This window comes from Zophobas morio, unplaced genomic scaffold (genome assembly GCF_036711695.1).
Source record: "Zophobas morio isolate AGI-343-1 ecotype UQ-CSIRO unplaced genomic scaffold, CSIRO_AGI_Zmor_V1 ptg000011l, whole genome shotgun sequence".
In the NCBI taxonomy this organism is placed as follows: Eukaryota; Metazoa; Arthropoda; class Insecta; order Coleoptera; family Tenebrionidae; genus Zophobas; species Zophobas morio.
In genome coordinates this window covers 17,679,264-17,704,210 of record NW_026972116.1, presented here as the reverse complement: position 1 = coordinate 17,704,210, position 24,947 = coordinate 17,679,264, and the positions used below count along the sequence as shown (strand labels likewise).

The 24,947-nt window shown below is 35.0% G+C and overlaps 2 protein-coding genes across 5 annotated transcripts in view; one reads left to right on the top strand and one right to left on the bottom strand.

The window, feature by feature from the left end:
* The window catches only part of Cpo (couch potato), a 374,497-nt gene extending 358,806 nt beyond the window's left edge, over positions 1-15,691 (top strand). Inside the window, exons 5-9 of one of the 4 annotated variants that reach the window (XM_064053395.1) lie at positions 2,229-2,367; positions 9,399-9,547; positions 10,010-10,221; positions 11,855-12,035; positions 13,048-15,691. In XM_064053395.1, the coding sequence (XP_063909465.1) occupies positions 2,229-2,367; positions 9,399-9,547; positions 10,010-10,221; positions 11,855-12,035; positions 13,048-13,080 (714 nt within the window). In that variant the 3' untranslated portion in view covers positions 13,081-15,691. Of the gene's footprint in view, positions 1-2,225; positions 2,368-9,398; positions 9,548-10,009; positions 10,222-11,854; positions 12,036-13,047 lie in introns of all 4 variants that reach the window. The other 3 variants (XM_064053396.1, XM_064053394.1, XM_064053397.1) reach the window with 3 other exon arrangements.
* A 7,703-nt stretch (positions 15,692-23,394) lies between these two features.
* On the bottom strand, positions 23,395-24,466 carry Prosalpha2 (Proteasome alpha2 subunit). Its single transcript, XM_064052569.1, has 4 exons — positions 24,375-24,466; positions 24,186-24,262; positions 23,722-24,133; positions 23,395-23,669 (listed from the first exon to the last, which is right to left on the bottom strand). Exons 1-4 carry the CDS (start codon positions 24,413-24,415, stop codon positions 23,495-23,497), a joined length of 705 nt encoding a protein of 234 aa, XP_063908639.1. The 5' UTR covers positions 24,416-24,466; the 3' UTR covers positions 23,395-23,494.
* Positions 24,467-24,947: the final 481 nt, after the last annotated feature.

The window sequence follows — 24,947 nt, the reverse complement described above, 5'->3', positions numbered from 1 at the left end:
AATGTGAAACCTTTTCGACGGCCCCAACTGTTTTTTTTATAAAGAATGTGAAACCTTCTCGGGAGCCCCAACTGTCTCTTTTCAAAACGTGAAATTTACTCGGATGCCCCAAACTGTCTTTTTTTTAAAGAATGTAAAATTTTCTCGGGGCCCAAATGTCTTTTTTTAAGAACTGTTTTTTTTTAATGTGAAGCCTCGTGGCCCCCAACTGTCTTTTTTTTTAAGGAGGTCAAACCTTCCCGGGGTCCCAACTGATTTTTTAACGAAGGTGAAACCTCGAGCACCCCAAATGTCTTTTTTATGCAGAATGTGAAACCTTCTCGGGAGCCGCAACTATCTCTTTTAAGAATGTGAAACCTACTCGGGGGCTCCAACTATCTTTTCTCTAAAGAATGTGAAACCATCTCGGAGCCCCAAATCTCTTTTTTTAAGAACTGTTTTTTATATATTTTGTAATATCATGCTTTCTCGAGGGTCCCAACTGGTTTTTTAAGAAGGTGAACCCCCGGCGGCCCCAAATGTCTTTTTTTAAAGAAGGTGAAACCATCTTGAGGACCCCAACTATAAAGAAATAACTGTCTTTTCTTTAAAGACTGTGAATTTTTCTCAGGGCCCCAAATGTTTTTTTTTAAGAACTTTTTTTTTATGTGTAGCCTTCTTGGGGATCCCAATTCTCTTTTGTTTTAAAGGAGGTGAAACCTTCTCGGGGGTGCCAACTGTCTTTTTTTAAAGAGAGGGAAACCTTCTCGGGGGTCCCAATTATCTTTTTTAAGAATGTGAAACCTTCTCGGGAGACCCAACTATCTCGTTTAAGAATGTGAAACCTTCTCCGAGGCCCCAACTGTCTTTTCATTAAATAATATGAAACCTTCTCAGGGCCCCTAATGTCTTTTTTAAGAACTTTTGTTTTTAATATAAAACCTTCTCGGGGGTCCCAACTGTCTTTTTTTTAAAGAGGGGGAGACCTTCTCGGGGGTCCCAATTATCTTTTTTTTAAGAATGTGAAACCTTCTCGGAAGACCCAACTATCTCGTTTAAGAATGTGAAACCTTCTCGGGGCCCCAAATGTCTTTTTTTTTAAGAACTTTTTTATTTTTTGTTTTTTTTTATATGAAACCTTGTCGGGGTCCCAACTTTGTTTTTGAAGATGTGAACCGTTGGAGGCCCTAAATGTATTTTTATAAAGAATGTGGAACCTTCTTGGGAGCCCCAGCTATCTCTTTCAAGAATGTGAAACCTTCTCGGGGACCCCAATTTTCCTTTTTATAAAGAATGTGAAACCTTCTTGGGAGCCCCAGATATCTCTTTCAAGAATGTGAAACCTTCTCGGACGCCCCAACTGTCTTTTCTTTAAAGAAAGTGGGTCCCAAATGTCTTTTTTTAAGAAGGTGAAAATATCACAAAAAGTAAAACTTCGCAAAATCAAATTTTCTAATTTTTCAAATTGGACTGCCCTTCAAGTACGAGGGAAGTTCGATCGAAATAACTTGTGACCCATTTTTTTGGTGTCGCTAACAATCAAAACCGCGCTGAAAGCTCGGTTCCGGAAACATAAAATTTGTGTCTCAATAAACAAAATCCAATCTTATTTGCGCCATCAGTCTCTCATTCCATAAATTAATTACATCCTTTATCGCATTCTTCCCTTTGTTTTTTCCTCCTTTCGATTCGTATTGATAAATCGTCTCGAAGGAGGCCGCGTCAAATATTCACGAAACGCCTCGTCCCCTTCTCACGTGAATAATGCAAATCTTAATTTTGCAAAACGTTTTCTAGTAAGGCATTTAGGGGGCAGGGAAGTCATCAACGATAGCCCGAAGCTATATTGATGATTCCCTTGCTAATAAAGTGGAGACGGCCGCAGAAGTTTTAAATGTTTCCGGGTCAACAACATCACCATCTAAGTTTGATAAAGTAAACATTTTTACTCCCCGAGCGATGGCTAACGATGCTAGAGAGATAATCTCCGAAACTTTTAAATGTAACGTGATTGTCACATTAGTACAGCATACTGGCAAATTTTACAAGACTATACTATACACGAACGAAGACTAATTTAGACCTATTCTAGTATTGGACGCCCCTGGTAACGCATTTAGGCGGCAGCACTTACCATTCTGTCGACGGCGCATCCCGGACCCGTTTCCGGGATGCGCCGTCGTCGTCCCTTAGCAATTAACGGCATATTGACATCACGGTCACACATTTTGTGGGCAATTTTGCAGCAGGGCGTAAGGTTTGACCCCGACATGCCTCAGACGATCCGACTGGAGTTTGCTAAAAGTAACACGAAGGTTAGCAAGCCCAAACAGCAAGCTGCTAACGCCGCCAACACGCACCCAACTTTGATGCACCCCCTCACCGGACGTAAGTACACCGGCCGCCCCCGGAGACGAGGGACGGCGCGCTACCCGACCGCACACCCTTCCTCACCTCCCTCCACGACGCTTCACTCCTTGTAGTCTACTAAATAAATACGAGATGTGACTAATAACTAAACAGTTGGTGGAGTAAATGTCAGGGGAAAGTCTATATTTTATAGCGACCTTTTTGACGGGGTGGTAGACAGAAATGGTGAGGTTGGAGAATCGTGTCGCGGGTTCATGTGTAACTTGTGTAGTTTTCAGAGTGAGCATCTTTGGAAATGGAGTTTTATGTTTTTGTTGTTTATAGCTTTTGATTTTTTTTTATGGAGATGTACTTCGCTGCAAGAAAGATGGGAAAAGAGTGGTAGGAAATGAGCACCGTTATGAACCTACAGGAATTTATTTCTATATTATACAGGTGTTCTATATCGACTGATCTAAACTGCTACTACTGGGCATAAAGCACACATTGTATTCTATTAAAAAAAATAAATAAAAATAACCGACGCAATTGTGCTCAATACATTTTTTAATAGCTGCTTTTATTTAGAAGGCCAAAGTTGTCTTCACTTTCGAAGGAACTGGAATTGCAATAATCAAGAGTGTGAAATTTTAATATAGGTCGATTTTCTGGGCTGGGTGGGCGGGGTTTTTCTTAATGTACATAGTATTCTTTGAACAACACGATACTCAAAAACATGTTTTTAATTTCTTGTAAAGAAATAAGTATTTTGCAGTTAAACTCCGCCCCCTTGGTTCACGGCGAATAAAAAAAAATCATCACAATTGAGATAGGGTGGGTGGGCGGGCTTACATTTTGCCTTCTTGTCTTAATATGTGTAGACTTCTTTTCACAATATAAAACTTAAAACATGTTTAAAATAGAAAATTGGTATAATACAATATTTAAAAAAAAGGGACAAATATAAGCCCCACCCACCCACCCTATCTCAATTGTGATGAGTTTTTTTATTCGTCATGCGCCAAAGGAGCGGAATTTAATTGCAAAATCCTTGTTATTTCTCTACAAGAAATTACCATTTAAGACATGTTTTTGAGTATCGTGTTATTCAAAGAATACTATGTATAGTAAGAAAAAATTACCACTTTAAACGTGTTTTAAGTTTCTAAGAATAAAAAATCATCACAATTGAGATGGGGTGGGTGGACGGGGTTTATATTTTGCCTTTTTTCTTAATATACATCGGAGTGTTTGAGCAATATAATACTCAAAAACATGTTTTTAATTTCCTTTAAAGAATTAAGTATTTTGCAGTTAATATCCGCCCCCTTGGTTTACGGCGTATAAAAAAAAACATCACAATTGAGGTAGGGCGGGCGGGCGGGCTTACATTTTCCCTTTTTCTTTTCACAACATGAAACTTAAAATATGTTTAAAATGGAAAATTTGTATAAGGTTTCCTTATATTGATTTTGCAATTCGGCGTCACCCCATATCTAAAAATGCAAATTTGTATTTTAAAGTTACTCACAATGTGTTTTCAACTATCTTTTTTTTATTATTTGAAATAATAATTTAATTATACAAGGTGTTCCATCTTCAGTGCCCCCCAAATTATTTCAAAACTACTACCTGCGTAGAAAAACAAATTACACTTCATCGAAAAAATCGCCAAAATAAAGTTCCTTTACAGTCACTGTAAAATTAAGGCACTTTCGATTTCACCAAAGATGAAGACAATTTTTTCTTGATTGGGATATTTAAAAAAAAATTAAGGAGATTATTGGTTTCCCATTACAACAACGCAAAAGTTAAAATAGGTTATTTATTAAAAAATTTATGACGATTTTACATCACCTTACAAATCTCGACTAGACTGGCGAGTTTTGTTTGGTGGTACGAGTCGAAGGCGAGTGGTAATTTCCAAATGGCAAAATAGGAAAAGACATCTGTTTAGAAAATCGCATTTCTTAATGTTTTTGGACATAAGTAATAATCTCGAATACTACACTGTCAGTATACGTAAAAACGATAAATTTTTCCTTTAATGGTAATCAAATAACACGGACAAGGAGTTCCAAGGATTGTTAAAAGGAAAATTTTCAAGTTATATTTACCATATTTATTTAAAAAAAATGTATTGTTGCATTAAGGAAATACATAGTAAAAAAAAGTCCAATAAAGGTGATCCCTTTAATAAAACAAAAATTGTTTTTAATTGCTGTGAAACTTGATATACTTACTACAATCATTTACATGATATCCTGATTTATACATATTGCCAATTCGTGCCTTTTTAACTTGATTTCAATCAGGCAGTAGTTTTGAAGTCATTTTGATGAATTATTTGAAATGAAACGAACTTTTTTTATACCTGTCAGTTTTTTTATACAAAAAATACGCATTTATATGCTAAGTTTTTGCTTCAAGGGTGGACAAATAAGGCAATTTTGGAGTAAAAATATTTAAACAAAGTCTATGTCAGTTAAAGATGTTCGATAAACTTAAATAAGATAATGAAGTACATTTTCACATAAAACTACGAATATACGATTAACTGAAACACATTATTGTCCCTACAACACCGAAAAATACTAAGACTTGTGTTTGAGAACGTAGTTGTTAAAATTTATCAATAGTGTTGTATTTTTCGGTATTGTGGGGATAATAAGGCATTTAAGTTAACCTTATATTCACAGTTCTATTCAAAAAATGGGATTTATTATCAAATAAAAAATCAAAGACTTTTTTTAGCTAAGATACCCTATATATTTTACAAATTCTTACTAGCTTTTTCCTAGGCTTTATCTCCATGGTTTATTTTTCGAATTCTGATGCGATGTTGATAATTTGATCAAATTTTTAATTTTTTTTAACAATTCACAAAAAAAAATTAAGATCTGTGTAGCAATATTTTATGGAAACATAGAGAAAGGTATGCACTTTGTTATGGTATCAATTAAATAAAACTTTACTTTATAGAGTATTTATAAAAAATTAAATTTACAATTTTCAAAAATCGATATTTCAGATTTTTCAACTGGAACACCCTATATTTTATTACTGCATTTTACTCTATTTTTGTTCTATTTCTTTCAATATGTCGGTGTGTTCCTTAAAAATAAAATAAGATGCAGTAATAAAATACAGGTGTTCTATTTAAAAAGAAGGATATTTGAAAAATGTTATGATTTATTTTATAAACACTCTGTATATTGAAAGCCAATTTTGTGTATACCAGAGTGCATATCTTTATTTATCTCCCCACAAAATATTGTAACTCAGGTTTTAAAAATAACCCTATTACGATTTTTTGTGAATTGCTAAAATATTTTAAGAAAATAGAAATAATTTGGCAACGTCGCATTGGAAATCGAATATTCACTATTATTATAAAGCTTCAGAAGTAAAGATATTAAGAAATAGTTTTGTTCTTTGTTTGAAAACGATTTTTTTTGGTGTTTTTTTTAATAAATATTTAGCCGGTTTTTTTTTTCCACTAACATCTCTATTCAGAAGGGGTCAATTAGAATGTATAAAAATATCTCGGATATTCTACCGAGTGGCTAGTGATGTTTGTGATTTTTTTTTGTCAAATTGGCAGCATATTGAAAATTTTATTATAGCATACCTGATGTCAAATTAGGTAGCCAGCCAAAATTGACAACTGTAAACTGACATACTCACACTGCTGCCAATTTAAAAATTTGCTTCAGTCATTAATAATAATCACTCGGTATTTGAAAAAAATAAGTTGTGTTTTACACTGTATAGTTGAAAATAATTTTAGTATATGATTTTCAACAAACTGTACAAATTTAGTTTTGGACTTCGAATTTCTGTCTACTACACAGTCGCAAAAAGTTCAAAAATGACTTGAATGAATAGAATAAGGGTGAAACGTTTGAGAGTCACTGTTACAATATGAACTTGGCCTACAAACACAGTCGTGAATAAACCTATTCAAGGTTTCCCTGTATCACAGTAAAACAATGCTATGGAGTCGTTCATCACTTCAGTATCAGTTAATCAAACTAAGACTTATCTGCCGATTTGTGCGAATGTTCTTAGTTTATAGCGGTTTCAGTCACGGAGTGTGTCGATATGCATCTGATACCAGTGACTCCCAACTTGTTTATTTGACAGTGATTCTCTCTGTGTTTTTAGATACTTATAAATGAAACAAAACGATAAATTTCGTTGTGGGTATTCTTTACTCTATAATCATTTTGATACAACTTTTAATACCACTCTCGAGTAATTAGATGATTAATAACTGAGAAGGTTTTTAAACTTATATATAGTAAGATAAACATGATATATGGCTGAAATTCATCAAAAAGTCTCTCAGTTCTCTAGCAGTGGTAACAAATTTCAGTTGAAAATTGCGATCTAGATCAGTCAAACTTTAAAACTTCCAACCGACTCCAACCACTCTGAATAATACCCCTCAAAAAAAAAAAAAAAGAAAAATGTCCTAGGTCGGGCTCGCTCTACTCTCGTACATTTTTCCCGCAACTAAACGACTCGAAACTTGAAATTTACTCCACTGAATGCTCTTCCGTGCTTGTAAATATTTATCAGGCAGTGTAACCATGTTTAATCTTTGATTTTACACAATTTGCACAGTACTGGGCTCTAGCAAGGAAGCCTCTACAACGATATGTAAATATCTCGGCCTAGTGGAAACGCGTGTTTGGCGGTAATGCCGAAACGCCGTTTGCTAAGCCGTCAATGGCTGATAATAATGTAAAACTCTTGTCGCAACAAGTTTGCATCCCGAAGGAGAACCGGGATATATGTTTGATGCAGCTCGTATTTATTGGTTCTGTAGATAAATCTCGTCAAATACAAGAGGAAAACGTTGTACAAATTTCCTGGTTCCTTCCATATGATTGGGTTTTATACGTTTCGGAATTTAGATGATTCGGAAGGTTAAAATGTCATTGCTGGAATTATTTTAGGAAGTCTGTGTCGATAAAAAACTCCGCCAACATTTTCTCAGGTGATTCCTGCGTCGATTATGTAAAACAGCAGGTTTATAGACTATTCGATATGGGTTCAGGGGCTTGAAAATTTTGCAGTTACGCGTGAATTGCTTGTAGTTTTTTAAAGACTGGCTAGTTTTACATTCTAAAATAACTACCGAATTAAAATTAAATAGTACAAATCACACTAAATATAAAAAAAGAATTGCACATTTGCTTATCAAACTATACCGATGTCATTTTTTTAGTAATGACGTCACTATCATTTTCTTTCTGATCGTTACCACCATTTTATTGTAATTGAATTTGAGTTTTGAAAATTAATTTAAAGATTGTTAAAATTAAATTACATCGTTCTTTCCTCAAATATATATTGTTCGCCTACTTTAAATAACGATGCAAGAATATAAAACCACGTAATTTATGGCTACTATATTCGATATCGCGGTGTATATCATGTGGGTGCACGCATTACCTGAATTGAAAATTATTGCTGACATTTAAGTCGAATGGCTGTAACCTACACAAGCTAGAAAATAGTAAAAATTACAGACATAACTTGCAGAAAAGTATCTTTATCACATCAAGAAAAAATTGTTTTAGTAGTAAAATGTGATTTAAATTCATATTCAACGGTATACATTAAGCTAATGAAGTCGACTTTATCGTTCAGAATTAATTATAAACATAAATTACCTACGATTTATTTGTTCTCAATGATAAATCTTGTTCTTCTGAAAATGTGTATTTGTATAGTTCTCGCTATAAAATAGTGAATTTTGATCTCTATTTTTTTTTTTGTTTGAAGACTTCCGTAAATCTTTTAGGATTATAATGAAAATTGACCAGTTCACTTCTAATAGCTTTACTTTCATATTCTTGCCAACTGATTAGAGTTATAGTACTAAAAATTACTAAAATCTTAATTCTTATAGTCATACTATTTAAGTACGTTATAATTGTGTAAGTTCTTTCTAGTTGATGAATTTTGTAGTGTTTATTTATGATTATAATCCCTTGTACACAAATAGATGGACCTGAAGTGGTTTAATCAATATTCACTATCTTACAACCGAAACTATAACAAATATTCGTAATTTCCATTTAAAAAGTGATTTTTTTTTCAAAAATGTTATAATGCTAAGAATATATAAGCACTTGGTCCTTACAATTACGCCGCAAGTCCCCAAATTCTAGCCTAATCTATTTTGAAAAGTACATATCACTATTTCAAAACAAAAACTATAAATTTAAGATGTGCATAAATTGCTTATTAAAAACTCAAAGTCCACCGAAATGACAAAAAAATGGTGACCGGAAAAAAGAAAATGGCGACGTTATTACATACAAATAAAAAATCATGTGGAGTTTTCAAAAAAAACAAAAATTTGTAACGAAACTATAATTAAATTTCGAAACGTATTAAACCCATTTAAATGTAGATTAACTCTTTAGTGATATTAGTTATTTTTTCTTCAAAGCAATATTTAGCAAGGTATATAATTTAGTCGGCTTTTAGTTATTACTCACAATTTGAATGATTTTAGTACATTCGAATAAATCACCTGCTTTTTTTAGTAATATTTTTTTTTATAGATTATTATTAAATTCACTTTTAAATCAATCTCACTTTCATATCACATTTAAATTTCAGTATTTGTGCCTGCGGCTAATTAATTACAACTGTGAGGTTATCAACCGGTAAAAGTATTGTTGAGTCTTATTTACATGAAGTAATGAACCTATCCCGAAACCACGTCGAATATTTTATTTAGCTCCATATTACATCATAATATTTTGCTAAAAATACGGTGACACTATCTTGTTGAAACTTAATCAGTGATCTTACAATTCAAGTGTGGTTGCATTCAATAATGATAGGGCTCATTACCGCATGCGAATAAACTCATGTGCGAATCGGTTCAGAGCAGATTGCAAGCCATCGAGTGTACTAAGTCTGTATAATTTATTTAAATATGACGAACAATGGCGAATTTCCCAAGGGCATACACGTTGTGCCCCGTGAGACGTCCGCCTCTGACTTTTATGTTTGCTTATTAACCACTTCTCTTCTCTTACTAGTGTATTTTTCAGATCTGGGAACCCCTTTCTTCCCGGGTGGTCCAGAACTGTGGCATCATCCGTTGGCTTATTCAGCAGCTGCGGAATTACCGGGAGCAGCCTTGCAACATGCAACACTCGTACATCCCGCACTGCATCCACAGGTCCCCGTACGTTCCTATCTTTGACTATCTACAGACAAAACTCTGGACTCTCAGCTGCAACAAGCTGGCGCCCCAGTCCATCACCACGTTAGTTCAATTCTACTTATTTGATTGAAAGCAGATTCATGTATGCAGGCAGCAAAGAAACAAACACCGCTGCAATACCTATCCTTGATTCTTTGCTGCCGTGCGACTATCTCTATAATGCTTGCTTAGCTGCTATCTAACGTTTTTGTGAATCTGACTTTGTAATTCAGCTAAATTAGGTCAGAAATTAGCTTTTGGCGTAGTCGGTAGGATGTGTTTTTCTGTAGCGTAATTTGACCTAGTTTATCTGGATTTTTGTTTAGCGTTGTGTACTTGTTCTGCGTGATGCGTGTTTCCTTGTCATGTGAATCTGATAGTCTGGAATTTGGTCTTGAATACCGGCTCTTGCTACAAAGCGTACTAATGTGGTTTTGTTTGCAGCCTCCAATGTCTTTGCCGCATCCTACTGCTCTAACTTCAGTACATGCAGCATCTTTGCCACATTTTCTACCAAGTCCTGCCTTGGCTTCTCCCGTGGGGTCATCGTCCTCACAACCTGGTTTGGGAGTAAGCAATCCGCCTTGCTCTACACTCTTCGTCGCAAATTTGGGCCAATTTGTGTCCGAACACGAGTTGAAGGAAATATTCGCCAGGTTTGTTAACACCAAACTCATTAACATTACTAAGGGATAGGGCAATTACAAAAATAAAGCAATCAGAGAAAAGAGCAACCATGTTAATATATAGTGCAAGTTATAGTGAGTGTGATGCGAAGGAGTTAGTAACATTGAATTTTCTGTTAAGTGGACTCACTTATTCGAATTCCGCAAATCAGTAAGGGAGGAGCTGTTGGCGCAGAAATCGTAGTAAAGCACTTTGTAAGTATAGATTTAGCGCCAAGGCCTCTCACCAGAGCATCTTTTAAGCAACACCGACTTTCTTGTTTCCGCTAAGTCTGCACACGGGCGATCATTTTACTCTCTTAACAAAATTTGATTTGACCCTATCTCAGAACTCCTTCATTTTTGATATCTTAGCATACTCTTGAGTCAAAATTTTCATATTTACAACAACTAGGGCTTTTTGGTGCAGTTAGTTAGTTAAGTGTTGTATTTGGTTAACTATCAAAGCTATCAAAATATCATTGCAAAAATACAAATATCACGTTTTTTTGGAAGGGTAATTCGTTCCATCTTTGGAAATCGTCTGCAGTAACAAAATAACCATGACCAAAATTTTATACCGGATTTCTTTGCCAGTTTTCCAGTCGGTTCTTTATATCTTTTTTTTAAAGCTCGTTTAAATATATAATTGATATTAAGTACATATATAACAAAATTTATAGGTCTCTTAGATATCGTTAGCAAATCACGAAAATTTAAGATTACATGCGCCACACCGCTGCTGCGACTGCAGCTGTGTGAATAAAAAGTATCAAAACATCCACTGGAGACTGGCTTTGGTTTAAAAAAGAGATTATACTTATAATGAAAGGATCTGAAGTTGAGGGCATGCTTGAACGTCAAAAATAATTTTTTACCTTTACAAAAGCGTAGGTTCCAGGCATGAGTGTACTCCACATTTCAACATCTCATGTTTTCCGTACAAAGAATATAATCAGAATAATTGCGACGTCGAACATAGCGGTAACTCTAATCGCTCATTTAAATTTTATTTTTCCTTCATCATACATTGTAGGTCGTTTTTTGCGCGTGCCCACGCTAGCCTCTAACGACCCAGCGTATTATATAAAGAAAACAATCGTTATCAAATAAAACAGAAAAATAACCAAGCAATAAATTAACTTTTAATGAGTCATCAATTTGATGCATTGTGTTACGGAACACTGCTTAAGCCTCTAGATATGTCTATTACTTTAACGATCCATTAGCACTGAAACCGTTCGCCGTTCTCATTGTTACCCCTTTTTTCGCTGTTGTCGGCCTTCTTAAAAGATGCTCTGCCTCTGACGGTGACGACTTTAGTGGATGTTGTTCTTCTTCACTATATCTTGCACTGTAGCCCCCGTCTCATTAAATGTCATCTGAGAACTCCTCAGCAGTAGAAAAGAGTTAGTGAAAATCGCGACGCGAGCACCTTCGTCTCCACCTCCCCCGTTTTGGTGCCGCATGTGTAATCAATGTTCTGTTGGTTTTCTTTTTTACTAACGTGGTGAGGGTCTGCTCTATCTAACGCACACTCTGAATGTGTACTACCCTCGCACTTCCTGTAGTTAGCAGTAGTGCCCCGACACTGAGCAGCACTTGTGGTGTTCTTGTTGCACAGCTTCCCTGGCTTCTGTCGCCTGCGCATGCACAACAAGGGTGGATCCCCGGTGGCCTTCATGGAATACCAGGATGTGCGTTGCGCCGCACAGGTCATGGCAGCACTGCAAGGTTCCTTCCTACTGTCCTCCGATCGCGGCCCCATACGTATCGAATACGCCAAAAGCAAAATGGCTGCAGAGGTCGGTTTACTTGCCTTTGCCTTAGATTACAGTCGTTTATCGCGTCTTGTCATTAGATTTCATTAGCACTCTCTACTAATACTTTGCTGTTCTCGCGGGACGAGGTAACACTCACACGCGCGAAGGGCCAGAGGTGGACCGAGTACCAGGAACGCTGAATTGATACTAGGTCAACGCGTTTCGACAACACATCATCAAGACTAATTGAAAACGCTGCAGTATTGTCAAATTTGCTCATCACTTAAAAAATAGTTAGTAATGGGTGGTTCAAAATTTGCTGCCAGTTCAAGTGGGCAACGCGTCCTAGAGCTAGATCTAGGTATATACTCTTTTTTGGGTTTACCAATAGTAACTTCCAAATTTCATAAAGTTTGCCCTATATTAGGTTCAGGGGTATTTGGGGATGTGTGCTTACAGGTTTCTGATTCGATGGATTCACTTATGGAGAAAAAATCTAAAAGTCTCCTAGGTTTCAGGATGCTTGAGGTAAGGGTTTTTCAATTCAGATGAAAAATTGCAAGTTTTTAGCTCTAAATTTCGCCAAAAAGGGTTAATAAGGACTGAATATGTCCATAGCCTATATTTCTTTCGTAAATTCGGTAGATCTAGGTATTCCTGAAGCACAGGGGGAGATCGAGACGAATATACTTTTGAACTGAGCAAGAAGACATTTGTTAAAAAATAACTATTTATTTATAAGCATAAGTTAAAGCTGTTTCAAAGTCTTGATACGACTTAATTTCAGTTTCAGTTGGAAAAATGAGTATGTCATTGGAAGCTACAGGATTGATAATTTTAATTTAGTTAGATTTTGCCAGTTGTCTTGATGGGGCTCGAATCGGGTCCAAAACGCGTTGACCTAGTAACAATTTGTGTACGTTTAAAGTACTTTAGCCATGAATAGGGTAATATTTGGTTTGAGGTGGCACAGCGTCGGTGCGTGTTGCTTCTTTCCGTGCCTGTCACCGACTTCTCGATAATCTATGGTTAATGCCTTCGTGTATGTTCGCAGGGAACAAAAGGAGAAGAAAATGGACAATCTTAATTCGTACATGCCGCTGAGTACTTGACAGAGAGCGATGGTCGTGGCTGGACACTGCTAGAGTGGTCTTGGCCAAAGTAAAATCGCTGTTCAAAGCAAAGCTTACCTATCTCTGTTAACTGTTGTAGTTGTACTGTTAGATTTGCAGGACAGTATTTACGTGATAAGTACAGGTAAACTGCATCAAGTCGTTTGATCAGATTGCTTAATAACTTCATTTCATTGAGAATGATAAAAATATGAAGATAAGCTAAACCAAAGGTGCCCTAAAAGTTAAGTTTTAGATTTATTATTAAATTATTAGAGTGCGTCGTGAAGTGTGTCCCACGAGGGCGCCCAGCGTGCACTAACAGTATTGTTTTGTCGAGCTTTCTTTAGATAATTACATAGTGGTATTGATATAAGATAGAGTCTTATGGTGAAAATTGATTTAATATATTTTTGTTTTGTTTTATCATAGCAATAAACCAATGACGAAATAAGCGCACTTGACATGTTTGGTGTGTAACGCTACAAAAAGATTTTTCAAAATATAAACATATCATAAAAATGGCTTTGCTACACCAGTCATGACAGTGAGTTACTTTAGAGAATTATGTCCTGTATTAATAATCTTTAATTCGATACAATTTGCCCAATTTTTAATACTTAACGGTATTTATCAGAGAGTCGTAGAGAGCTCTGTTGTTTTTTCAGAATATTACTTTAACAACTTTATATTATAGATGAGCTTTTGCTTAAATTATAGAAGTAATAGAATATGATGCATTTGTTATCTTGCAATCAAAGAATGCATGCAGTTATACAGGAATAGTAAATTTTATAGTTTTCAATTACGGTATGTATTATATAGGTTTTAAGTTTAGCATTGGTTTTTATTGTACCTTGAATATTAACACGATGTACCTATATTACCATCGTGTGCACAAAGTCCGTACGGAGCACCATTTAGACAGCCGAAAAGTAGCACAATCATGTCGTTCCAGTCAATTATTATGAAATTCTAACCTAAACGAATCAATTAGAACAATTGTTAATAAATGTTGTAAAATTAATAAAGTGCTAATATGGGTACATCAGTGTTGGATAACCAAAGTTTAATTTAGGTGGCCCTTATGATAATATATTTATTTAAGACAAGTTGTAGGTTATATAAGATATTGTTTTACTAGTGTTGTAATGTATTATTTTTATATAATTTTATAGTTTTCTACAACCTTACTAATCACTGAGATAACAGTCGAAAGTGTATAATGTTGAAAACATTGGTAATTCTCTATTATCTAGATTATATTCATATAGTGTCGTAGTGCTTTTTGTGTGACGTTTATGTGATATATCTATTACTATCATTATAAGTGTATTTAGGCCGGGGATCCCCCGGCACTTAAGGAGCGTCCAAGATGCGGCATCATCTCGAAGCAACAAGGAAAGAAAGTGAGTCAATTAACATTGCATCAGAGACGCGTGTCAATCTAGAGGCAGATGATCCGCATTCTTGGAGGCGAATTGCAGATAGAAGCGGACCACCTGTGGCCTTTGCACTCGCATAGGTTGTATGTGACGGGTGCGAGGGACTCGGGCGGCTGTTCTGCGTATTGTTTCCGTCCAATGCATGTCGTACGACATGTCGCAGCTCAATGAGCGTCGGTAGGGTGGGTGCGGATCAGGGTGATCAGGCTGGGCAGCCAGCTATCTTTGGGACTATAGAAAACATATCAGCTTAATTAATTGATAAAATTATAAATACCTGTTATATGCAATCCGACCTTTAAATGTCGTCTTGTAACTGTGTTTTTTAACTGCAGAGTTCTGTGTTTTAAATTATATGTTCTTGAAATTGTGGAGTTTAGTCAGTTCCACGACGGCGTCGGCCGTTTCTTCGCCGAGGAAACGGACGTCGGCGGACGGAACCAAATTTTGTGATAAAACTTATCAACGGTAATATAAACTAGCCACAATCGCCTTCTCTGCTTTAGGTCATAGGTTAATAAACACCACTTCTTAAACATATCATGATCTGTGCCCCTTGTCAAGTGACATCTTAAATTTTTAGCAATTAATAAGGTAATAAAAGAAGATTTGATAATATTTAACAAATGAATTTACAAAGTAATATTATATAAGGAAAAATCGATTCTTTTAACAGCTGATCTACACTACATTTTAAGAACGACAACCATCGGTGTAGTTTTTAAGTCTGTAAAAGCAGCTGCTGCTGTGTAGCATGTACTTTGTACCCAGCAAGCAATCGGTGGGGGCGCCACAGTCCCTATACCTAGCCTTAGTAGTCCTGTCAATCGACCGGGGAATGCATATCTTTATTGTAATATTGAATCAAGTAGGCGTCGTAAACTTAGTTTAATGTAAACATGTGTTGAAATTGTTGGTCTAGAATTATAAGTACAACCGAGCAACATAATGGGTACTGACCAGCTAGGTCAGTTGTTGTTGATACTAGTCAGATATTTGTATAACCCACCCCACCATCTTGCCCCTCTTTTTCAGATGAAAGCATTCCATACAAAGATTGTATTACCTGACAACGTACTTAGCTATAAATTGTATAGGGTCCAAAAGATGGGAAATAAATATGTATTATAAAAATTAACAACGGTGTTTTTCTATTACCTACCCCTTTACCCACATTTATCATCACATTCAATACCTACATACCACAATCTGTAACAGAAAACAGACAAACTACAAAAGAGACAAAGAGAAACTAAGCATCTAACATTAATTATCAAAATGCCATCAACTACAATTTCTGACAGTTCTTTACTAGTGACGACTGAAAAAAGCAGAAGCAAAAGTTATAAATGTAAGTGGTGCAAGGAAAAAAAAAAGTCTGTCGAATTAAAGAATATTCTACTACAAATATGAATAGTTCTAACAAGTTCTAAAAGAAATTCTACACTCCTTGCAAATTGACTAGTTAGAATTTGTGATTATAATACACCCATGGATCTTTTTTAACACAAATAATATATCGCTAGAACTAGGGAACCCTCCTCAGTATACATTATAAAGTATTCCTTCGTCACTTGTTATCTGTTAAATAACAGCTAGTGGATAAATGTCTACCTACACAAGGATTTATCTTTCTCAAAATATGAATATAAAGAACATACATTTTTTAGTTTTTGTAGCACTGCTATCTACATAAACTTAATTAAAATCGTCTTTAGAAAGTAAAGGTGGTAACGGACCAGTATCCACACTCTCCGTGGGTTTAATCGTTGGTGAGGTGCACGAAGACATTAAAACTACTCGTAACATAAAAAAGAAACTGGATGTTTATTCAAAAACCATCAGTCGGCAGAAAGAAGAGGATAAGCAATTGGAGGAATTGTAAGAAGTAGATGAAACAAAAAACAGAACGGAACAGTGACTTACTTATTAACAAAACTGCTTTAACAGCTGTAAAATACAAATACCGGGCGACTATTAATAATAATTGAAGCAAATTTTTGTGTTGGCATTCTGAAGTATTGGTATCCGTGTTAATTTAATAGGTCAATTCACAGTTGCCACAAATATCACTTTACAATCAGGTGTGCCATCATAAAATTTTAAACAAGATGCCAACCTGACAATAAAATCACAAATATTTATTAATAATCACTCGGTATCTACTTATCAGATGTTTTATTTACAATAACTAAATTGGAATTTCACCTTTTCCAAGAGCCCAAGGAATATCACAGAAACAGGAGCAAGATAAGAAAAGTAGTCTTTGATCAGTTTCTGTCATAAGAATGTATTGTAACGTCCATGAACAATTCTGCAGTAGTAATTGGGTAATTTGTACTGAGTTTTGTATTTCCTATTTGAAAAATACAATATGCTAGTCTGGTCTTTTCTTTCTCGAGGTTATAACGTACCTTCGATTGAATGTATGATTACAACAAAATGGCGACAAATATCTATTAAATGACTTTAGGTAATAGAGAAATTCATGAATTCAAACAATCTAATGCAACTTATGGTGATAACCCAAACTTCCCGCCTTTAATTGACCTTGAAAAAGTTTGAAAGGCCCGCGAAAAATTCAAAATTTAGCCTTGGCTGTGATCGTCTAACAAAAGGAAACCTACGTTGTGTTTTTTTTTACATGGCGGAAAGACGTTCTTTCATACAAGTGAGCATACACTACGTGCGAGTCGAGACCGCAATAAATAATAGACAAAATTGTTTTGGAGGGGCTAAAATGGCACCCCTCTCAGGAGGAAAGAAGCTGCGAGGATTCACTCCTCAGCCCCAAAAACCCCCTATCGTATATTCACGGACATATTACATTTCAAACGAAACAACTTAAAAATATGAAAGAAAAGACACTCGCGAATTGACAGACATACACATATGAAAAACGAACAAACGCAAAATCCTATACATCTGTTTGGAATCAATGCAAATATTTGAAAATCACAAATTGAATAAAACAAAGCAAAATCTGAATTAAAGTAACTGGATGCAAATACACAAGTTATTACGGGCGACTGACGGCAGTTAACAGAAGCACAACAAAAGTACCCCTGGGGTGTTCTAGCACAAGCGGAGTTTGGGGCTACCGGTTCGGGCTGGTCTCCCCCGCGACGGTGATTCTATCTATCGGCAAGCCTACCGCCCAGCACCCCTCTATCGAACGGAGAGACGTACCGCGCTAACCAGGCCGTTTCGGTCGAAAAATGTGGGATGGAATGTCAAAGTTATAAATAAGCTGACAGCTTCACGTCGTCCAGACCATTTCCACTGACTATACAAAGCCTGCACTCCTTGTGCAGATAGTCCGGCAAATACCGCTAAGTGTTAAAGTTTCAAAAGAGCAATAAACAACATTTAAATTCGCCATACTATCTTGTGAAATTTTAAACAACAAATAATTCTTATGTGAAATTAAAAGTGGACACAAAATAATTTATACGATGGAAACATTCATCAACAAAATATTTACAAAACAAAACTAGCAAAGATTTATAAAAACAAAAGATCTGGAGTGAAATAAACTTGTGCAAATAAAATATTATGTGAGGTTAAAATTGCATTTATACAACAAAGAAAATTACTGAAGTTAAAATTGTAAGATTAGAGAAATATTGTATGAGGTGAAAAATTGCAAAGTTAACAAAATTTACATGAGATTAATACTTGCCACACTTTATCAACGATTCAAACAAAGAGTTTACATTAGGTTAAATTATGTCATAATCCAAGTGATACTTTGAGAGTTTAGCATACCGCGAACTGGTTACCCCAACAAAACACGTAATAAACAGACACAAATATATCCAATCATCGGTGCGAGGAAAAAGGGTCTCGGTGATATAAATTTTATAGTTGCGAGGAATTGCCTCGATGATGTATATTTTAGCGGTGAGAGGAATAAGCCTCGTTGATGTTAAATTGTTTTTGCACTAGCTGACGATTCAGAAAACTAACTTGATTGGTGAATTCACAAACAATAAAACAAATTTACAGCACGTGTTTCGCGTTGAACAGACATCCGTACTTTTTCGATTAAAAGGCAGCGAGAATTAGCGCGCGAGTTGGGGAAAACTGAGTGACGTCGGTTACGATTGATTGTCGTTAAACAAAGGCCTCTTCCCTTTTATTAACTACCAAATCAACTAAATTAACCAAAACTACCTTACCACGTGATTACACTCACACAAACACATTCAGACTGACGCTACGCCATGTCGCTTCAGTCTCTACCAAGCCGCCCCCTTTCTCTGCCAATCCGCCCTCTAACTAAAACATGCAGAACTACCTTGGGCCCTGGGGCACTACATGCATATTTGGTTGCCTATGTTTAACGATTTTTTTTTGTGATTGCATTTTTTTTTTCAAATTCAAATGATTCAAATGTGATTTCGCGCCGCTGTTAATTAATTTCAGCGCGAAAATTTTGATTTAAATTCGGTCACCACATTATTCACAAAAATGAGAACAGTTCTGTTTATATTCATTTTAGATGAAGGCTTCAGATTTATGATATAAAAATGTTTAAAAATTACTCCCCAACAATATTTCTACTCGAAAAATCAGCGTGTATGTGAAAGTATAGAAGTACCTTACTTACCTATTATTGAAAATAAATTAAACCAAATTTTGAATTTATTGATAGTCACATTTACCACTATTTTCAACTTATAATCCTCTGGTAAAGCTGGCGGTGCAAGGCTGTTACATAATTGACCGTATCATCCACTTCTTCGCAGATTACCAGACCAACCGGTAAATGCACTCCACAAGGAAGTAGGTAGTAAGAAGATTTGTATGAGACAAACTTGTGCTAAAATCATCTTACTAACATTGCCGCATAGAAGCGATGAATTTCAACTGGTTCATTTTTATTGTTGATTAAAAAGAAAGATGCTGAGTTAAGAACAAATCAGAAAATGTCCACGTTGACGTCCCATTTATACAATAAATTAATTAAAAGCACAAGCAAACAAAACGTCTTTAAATAACAAAGAATATACAGAATTAACACAAACTATGCATTAATTTAAGTTAATGACTAAATCAAAAGTAAATTCATCGAGCTTTCACATTGAACCGACCCCCATTACATTTAAGCACACGTGAAGTAAACCCAACAGACGAATATCAAATGCAGTGTTTGGTGGCATTTCGTGTTGTGGAAATATCTCAGCAATGAAATCTTTAAATGCAGCCGTCGAATGGTGTTATTATACCATATAAATAGACTATTAGAAATCTCTGGTGAAAAGTTATGGGGTGGGGATAACATTACTGTCGTTGAATCACCTTAGAATCATGAACAGTTAAAAATCTTAACATGAACTGTGAATTAATAAACAATAAAAAAGCACTTGTTGATGCGGACTGTGGTGTCCAGTGGCTTTCTTTGAAATTACAAACTAAATTTAACCTATTCTTATTTTCAACACGTGTTTACACTAGCACTCTTGCAGTGATTAGAACAATTACTTTTAAAACGTATGCATTACTTTAGCAATTACTTTTTGCACTTTGAAAAATTTGATGAAGACACAATTTTAAATATTTGTTGTATGGATCCAAAGGGTCAAGAAAAAACGTGGTAGAATGAAAAAGGCATTTGTTACATATTCACATCAGTAAATAAAGAAAAAACAAATAAATACTTCACGCAAGAGGACTATATTAATCATTTAAATTCAATAATAACTGACATTCAAAATTTTCGTCAGTTAAGGCATGACGTTCTATCTCAAAAACATCCGCGCCGATGATGATTCTGTTCGACAAAACACACTTGGAGCATACAGAATCGTCTCAGATTGCTAAAAGGAGACGTTTGGGTTAGTTTTTCACATTCAGGCGTTTGTAGATTCAAAAAAATTGTTAAAATTCTTCAGAAACGTCACTTTTAAAGCGTTTTCTTGTGGTTTAAGCCAATCACACACCCTACGAGCTCGGAAAGAGCACCGAAACCATCAAATTTTAGATAGACATCGGATTTTTGTCGATTTATGTTAAGTCTGAACTATATTTCGACATTTTTTGATGATTCTGTTCGACAAAACACACTTAGAGCATACAGAATCGTCTCAGATTGCCAAAAGGAGACGTTTGGGTTAGTTTTTCATTCCACTGCGGCGCTAGATGGAATTGTTGTGGGGCAATATGTTACATATTTTACCAAAAATTGAAGAGCCGATGCTTTTGCGCCTAATTTTATTCCACTCTAGCTACAAATAAAAGTTCGATACCAACTGCAACAACTTTTAAACAAAAATTTGCATTGGTGGGAGATTTCAAAATATCTTATTGGCTAGGTGTAAATGTATCGCAAATCGTTTAATCTTTAATAAAAAGGGGATTTAAGACAATGTAAACTTAAAAGTCTACATTTATAAATTTACATTTACATTGAATTATAATTACCTTTTACTTGGCGTTGTAACTTATAGACATACTTTAGAAAACCTTAGAGGGTGGACACCCTGACAAAATTTCGATCAGAAAAGTGCCTAAAGTTTGTTTGAGCACAAATTTTAAATATTCTGCGTCTGTTTACTCAATTATTTATTAAGATATTTTATTTCTGTAAAGCACAATGGATTTTTTTAACACAATTTCTACTATATAATGTACCTTTTTGAAAATTTAAAATTGATCCATAAACAGATATCTCATACTCATCACCCTTAAAATAATGAAGAGCTTATGTATATTATAGTTGCCTGCTTTCTTAACAAATTCTGTGTTAAATTGGTTTTGGATTTTAACTCTCTAATACTGGGTTAATATTCTCTTTGTGGGGACGAACAAGGACCATGGAACCAGGTATAATAATCCCAGAAGGTCAGGTAAACGATTCGTAGAGAAAAACAAAACAATATTTTTGAGTACCTACTTATTTGGGTTAAAAGTAATTGTAAAGGGACTGAATTACCCAAAAAAGTGATTCGTTACAATTGCTCATTGCTTGGAAAGGAATTGAATTACGGTAATGAATTACTTCCAAGCACTGCTTATTGTTACCAGCTAAAGTATATGTATCTTATTCTTATACAAAAAATGAGTCCTGCAAGTGTTTGTCATGTTTAATGAATTAAAAATAAGAGCCTTAGCCAGATGGTGGATTGGCGATCTGTACATTTTTAGAACATATATACTATTTTAATCCAAAATAAACAACTACAAGACTTTGATCCAAAATAAATTATAACTCAAACAGCACGAGATCCAGAGAAAAAAGTCATAAGCTTTAAACTACGGCGATGTGTAGGCATTAAGTTCAGTATACAGCAGGGGCGGCTGGTCAGGGGCGGCAGGGTCGGCCACGCCGTACCAGTCATTTTAAAATACTTAGTAAGCGTTGAAATTAGAAAATAAAAAAAGAAATAAAGTTTGAATGTACGTTAGGATAGATCATATATATTAAAAATATATTTTATTATATTGTAGGTACAAAATAAAGCATTTGTTGCTAATTTTAAATGCTGATAAACACGCTTTGCCGGCGAGATTTCGGCAAGCCGTACCCAGGAATGCATTATGCTCGATGTTTCGACTTCGTAGCAGCTTACGGTTTCATCGTTCTCTTTGTCTAGTACACTGTAGTAGACAAAGACCTGGCGGAACGTATGTTGTGCCAGGTCCGGCGAAATCCTCCTTCGCCGTACCCAGCAACGCGAATTTAGTTTTTAAAACGCTTAATATTTAAGATAGCTAACCAAATTACAAAACAATAACGGCTTCGATGTTCTTCAGTGCATACTATTTTTTTTTTAAATAATAATTGTCGATTTAATACATTTTTCTGTGTATGAATAATAAACGAAAAAAATTACATTAAATTATCTAAAATTTTATTTTTCGTACATAACTTAGCTACACCATAAATGCGCTTTTTCTGTATTTTTAGCATCTAAGCGTTTTCAGATATTTCAGAAACGAATTTAAAGTTTTAAATCATTTTAATTTTTCAATTATTCAATTAATTTATTTGACAATTTGTCATATACATTAAAAATAAATAAATGTAAATGAAGATAGTTAACAGTTGGTACTTTTATTATTACTTTTTTTATATTTTTTAACTGCATGTCATTATTTAATTATTATTATTTAATTGTGGATGTCCGGGGTCGGCAAGCCGTATAGCCGCCGGTCGACGCGGAACTCAGTAAAAATAATGTTTTCGGTGGTTCTCAATTAATGATAAAGCAGAACAAGTAGAATTAAGGATTAATAGTATTTGGAATCAAACTGACATTGTCAATTTCCTATAAAAAATTATTTTAACAGGTCGAAACATTTGAGATGTTTTGTACATCCTGGCACGTAAAATGTCAGTGGTTAATGAGTAGCAGCCATACATTACGAAAATATATAACACCAAGGTGTAGACTCAAAATATTTGGCCGACCCGAAATTTTGACCCACCAGCCGCCACTGGTATACAGATACATTTTATGTCAATATTTGTTTTATTTTGAATATTGCATGGTGTCATGGGTATTTTTGAATTCTCCAGTTTTATTGTTGGTAACTATTTGTAAAAATAAATTTCGATAATTTTGATGACGGTTGAGTGGTTTGTACTTTAAGTGGCCGCAGTATCATTTTTGTTACAATTTTGTTCTTTTATTTTTGACTAAATACCTAACCTGTAAACTTGCCGTTTAAATTTGTTAACTATTACATAAAGGAAATTTCAAGTCAAAGAAAACCCAACTCTAAGTAGTAAATTGAGACACCTGAACTTGAAAATAATAATAAACCCTATATTTGAGAACTTCTGAAAATAATATTTTATGTAATGCTAAAGTTCCTATATTTTCAAAAAACAATTAGTTACTACTAACTTTTCAAGTATTTTATTTATCCAAAAGCAAGTGTAGGTGTAATTTTACACGTTTTAAAAAAATTCTTGTGGTAAGTTGTGTGTACAAAACTAAGGTATATTTGCAAGATAATCTTTAACATGAGAAGGTTCCAATCTTCTAAATCCTGACTCATCACAAATCCCAACCTCAATATTGTCCGCCGTCATTTGCCCCTCAAAACTCTCCTTTAGCGTTAAAATAGCAGTGTGAACGGCATCATCTAATTCTAAATCTTCACTGTATCTATAATAAAATAACATAAGACAGTTTAAAATTTGCTCACACTCATTTGTACCTTTTTTCCAGAAAAGTCTTCCCATTTATGTAATTCTTGCCCATGGCAGTAGCCTTCCATGCAAAGTAAGCCCCTGAAGGATCACACTGAAACAAGTACGGTCTGCCACTATCCCACCCACAGATCAACAGTGACACTCCAAATGGTCGAACACCTCCAGACTGTGTGTACTCTTGCATTACAGCAGCTACTCGTTGCACAAGTTGTACTGTTGGTATAGGTTCACGATAAGTAAGAAAATACTTCTGGGCCATTTTCCTTGCTTGCTTGACCAGCAGCCGATAATCCGGACCCATCCCCGAGTAGATCATGCCAATGTGTTTCGTCACCATTTCCACTTTATGAACACTGTGTTCATCGTATAAGATAGATTTGTGTTTGTTCTCAGTAGCAATCACAACACCATTAGATGCTGCAAAATGTCACTATGATTGGAGGTATTTTGAGGTGTTGGATTTTACTACCTTTAATACCCACTGAAGGTGCTCCAGCGGCCACTGCAGCTAAAGCGTATTCAATTTGCACCAATTTCCCAGACGGGCTGTAAAGTAAGGTTATGGTGAAGTAAAACGAGTAAAGTCATCAAATAATGAAATGTTTTGAATGAGATATTACTGAAGCTCTCATATATTAATCAAAATGCGTCTAATTACCTGAAAGTTGTTAAAGAAAAACTATACCGCTCTGATGCCATGATTACTTGCAAAACAAATTGTTGTTTATGTTGGGTAACCTGGTTGTCACTGAATCTGGCAAATCATTTCCTAGGGACTTTTTTCTCATAATGATGTAACAGCCATCTGGTGGACGACTTTAAAAGTTCTCTTATCAAGAAAGCTGCAATATTTATGTAACAGCGAGACGTTGCGTAGATGTCACTATAAGATTAATTCTCAAGAAAATGACAAATAATGCAGAGATAATATTGGTAACATTTTTGTGTCGTCAAGATGGCACTTCTTGCGTATTTTTGTTTATGTGTCATTAGTGCCATACTCGTCATAAGAAAGTTACTGTTTTTGTTTTTACTTTGTAGCAAATTTCTTAAATACATAGATTTTTAAAAACATAAATGCAGCGTATGATAATTGTGGTATGACTAATTATTATCAGATGAGCAAAAATAAGAAGATTAAAGAAATTCTTTTGTACAATGCCAAGTTAATTTAATGAATAGGCAACCAATAATTCAGCTCCAAATTAGATTTGATACTTATCATAATGAA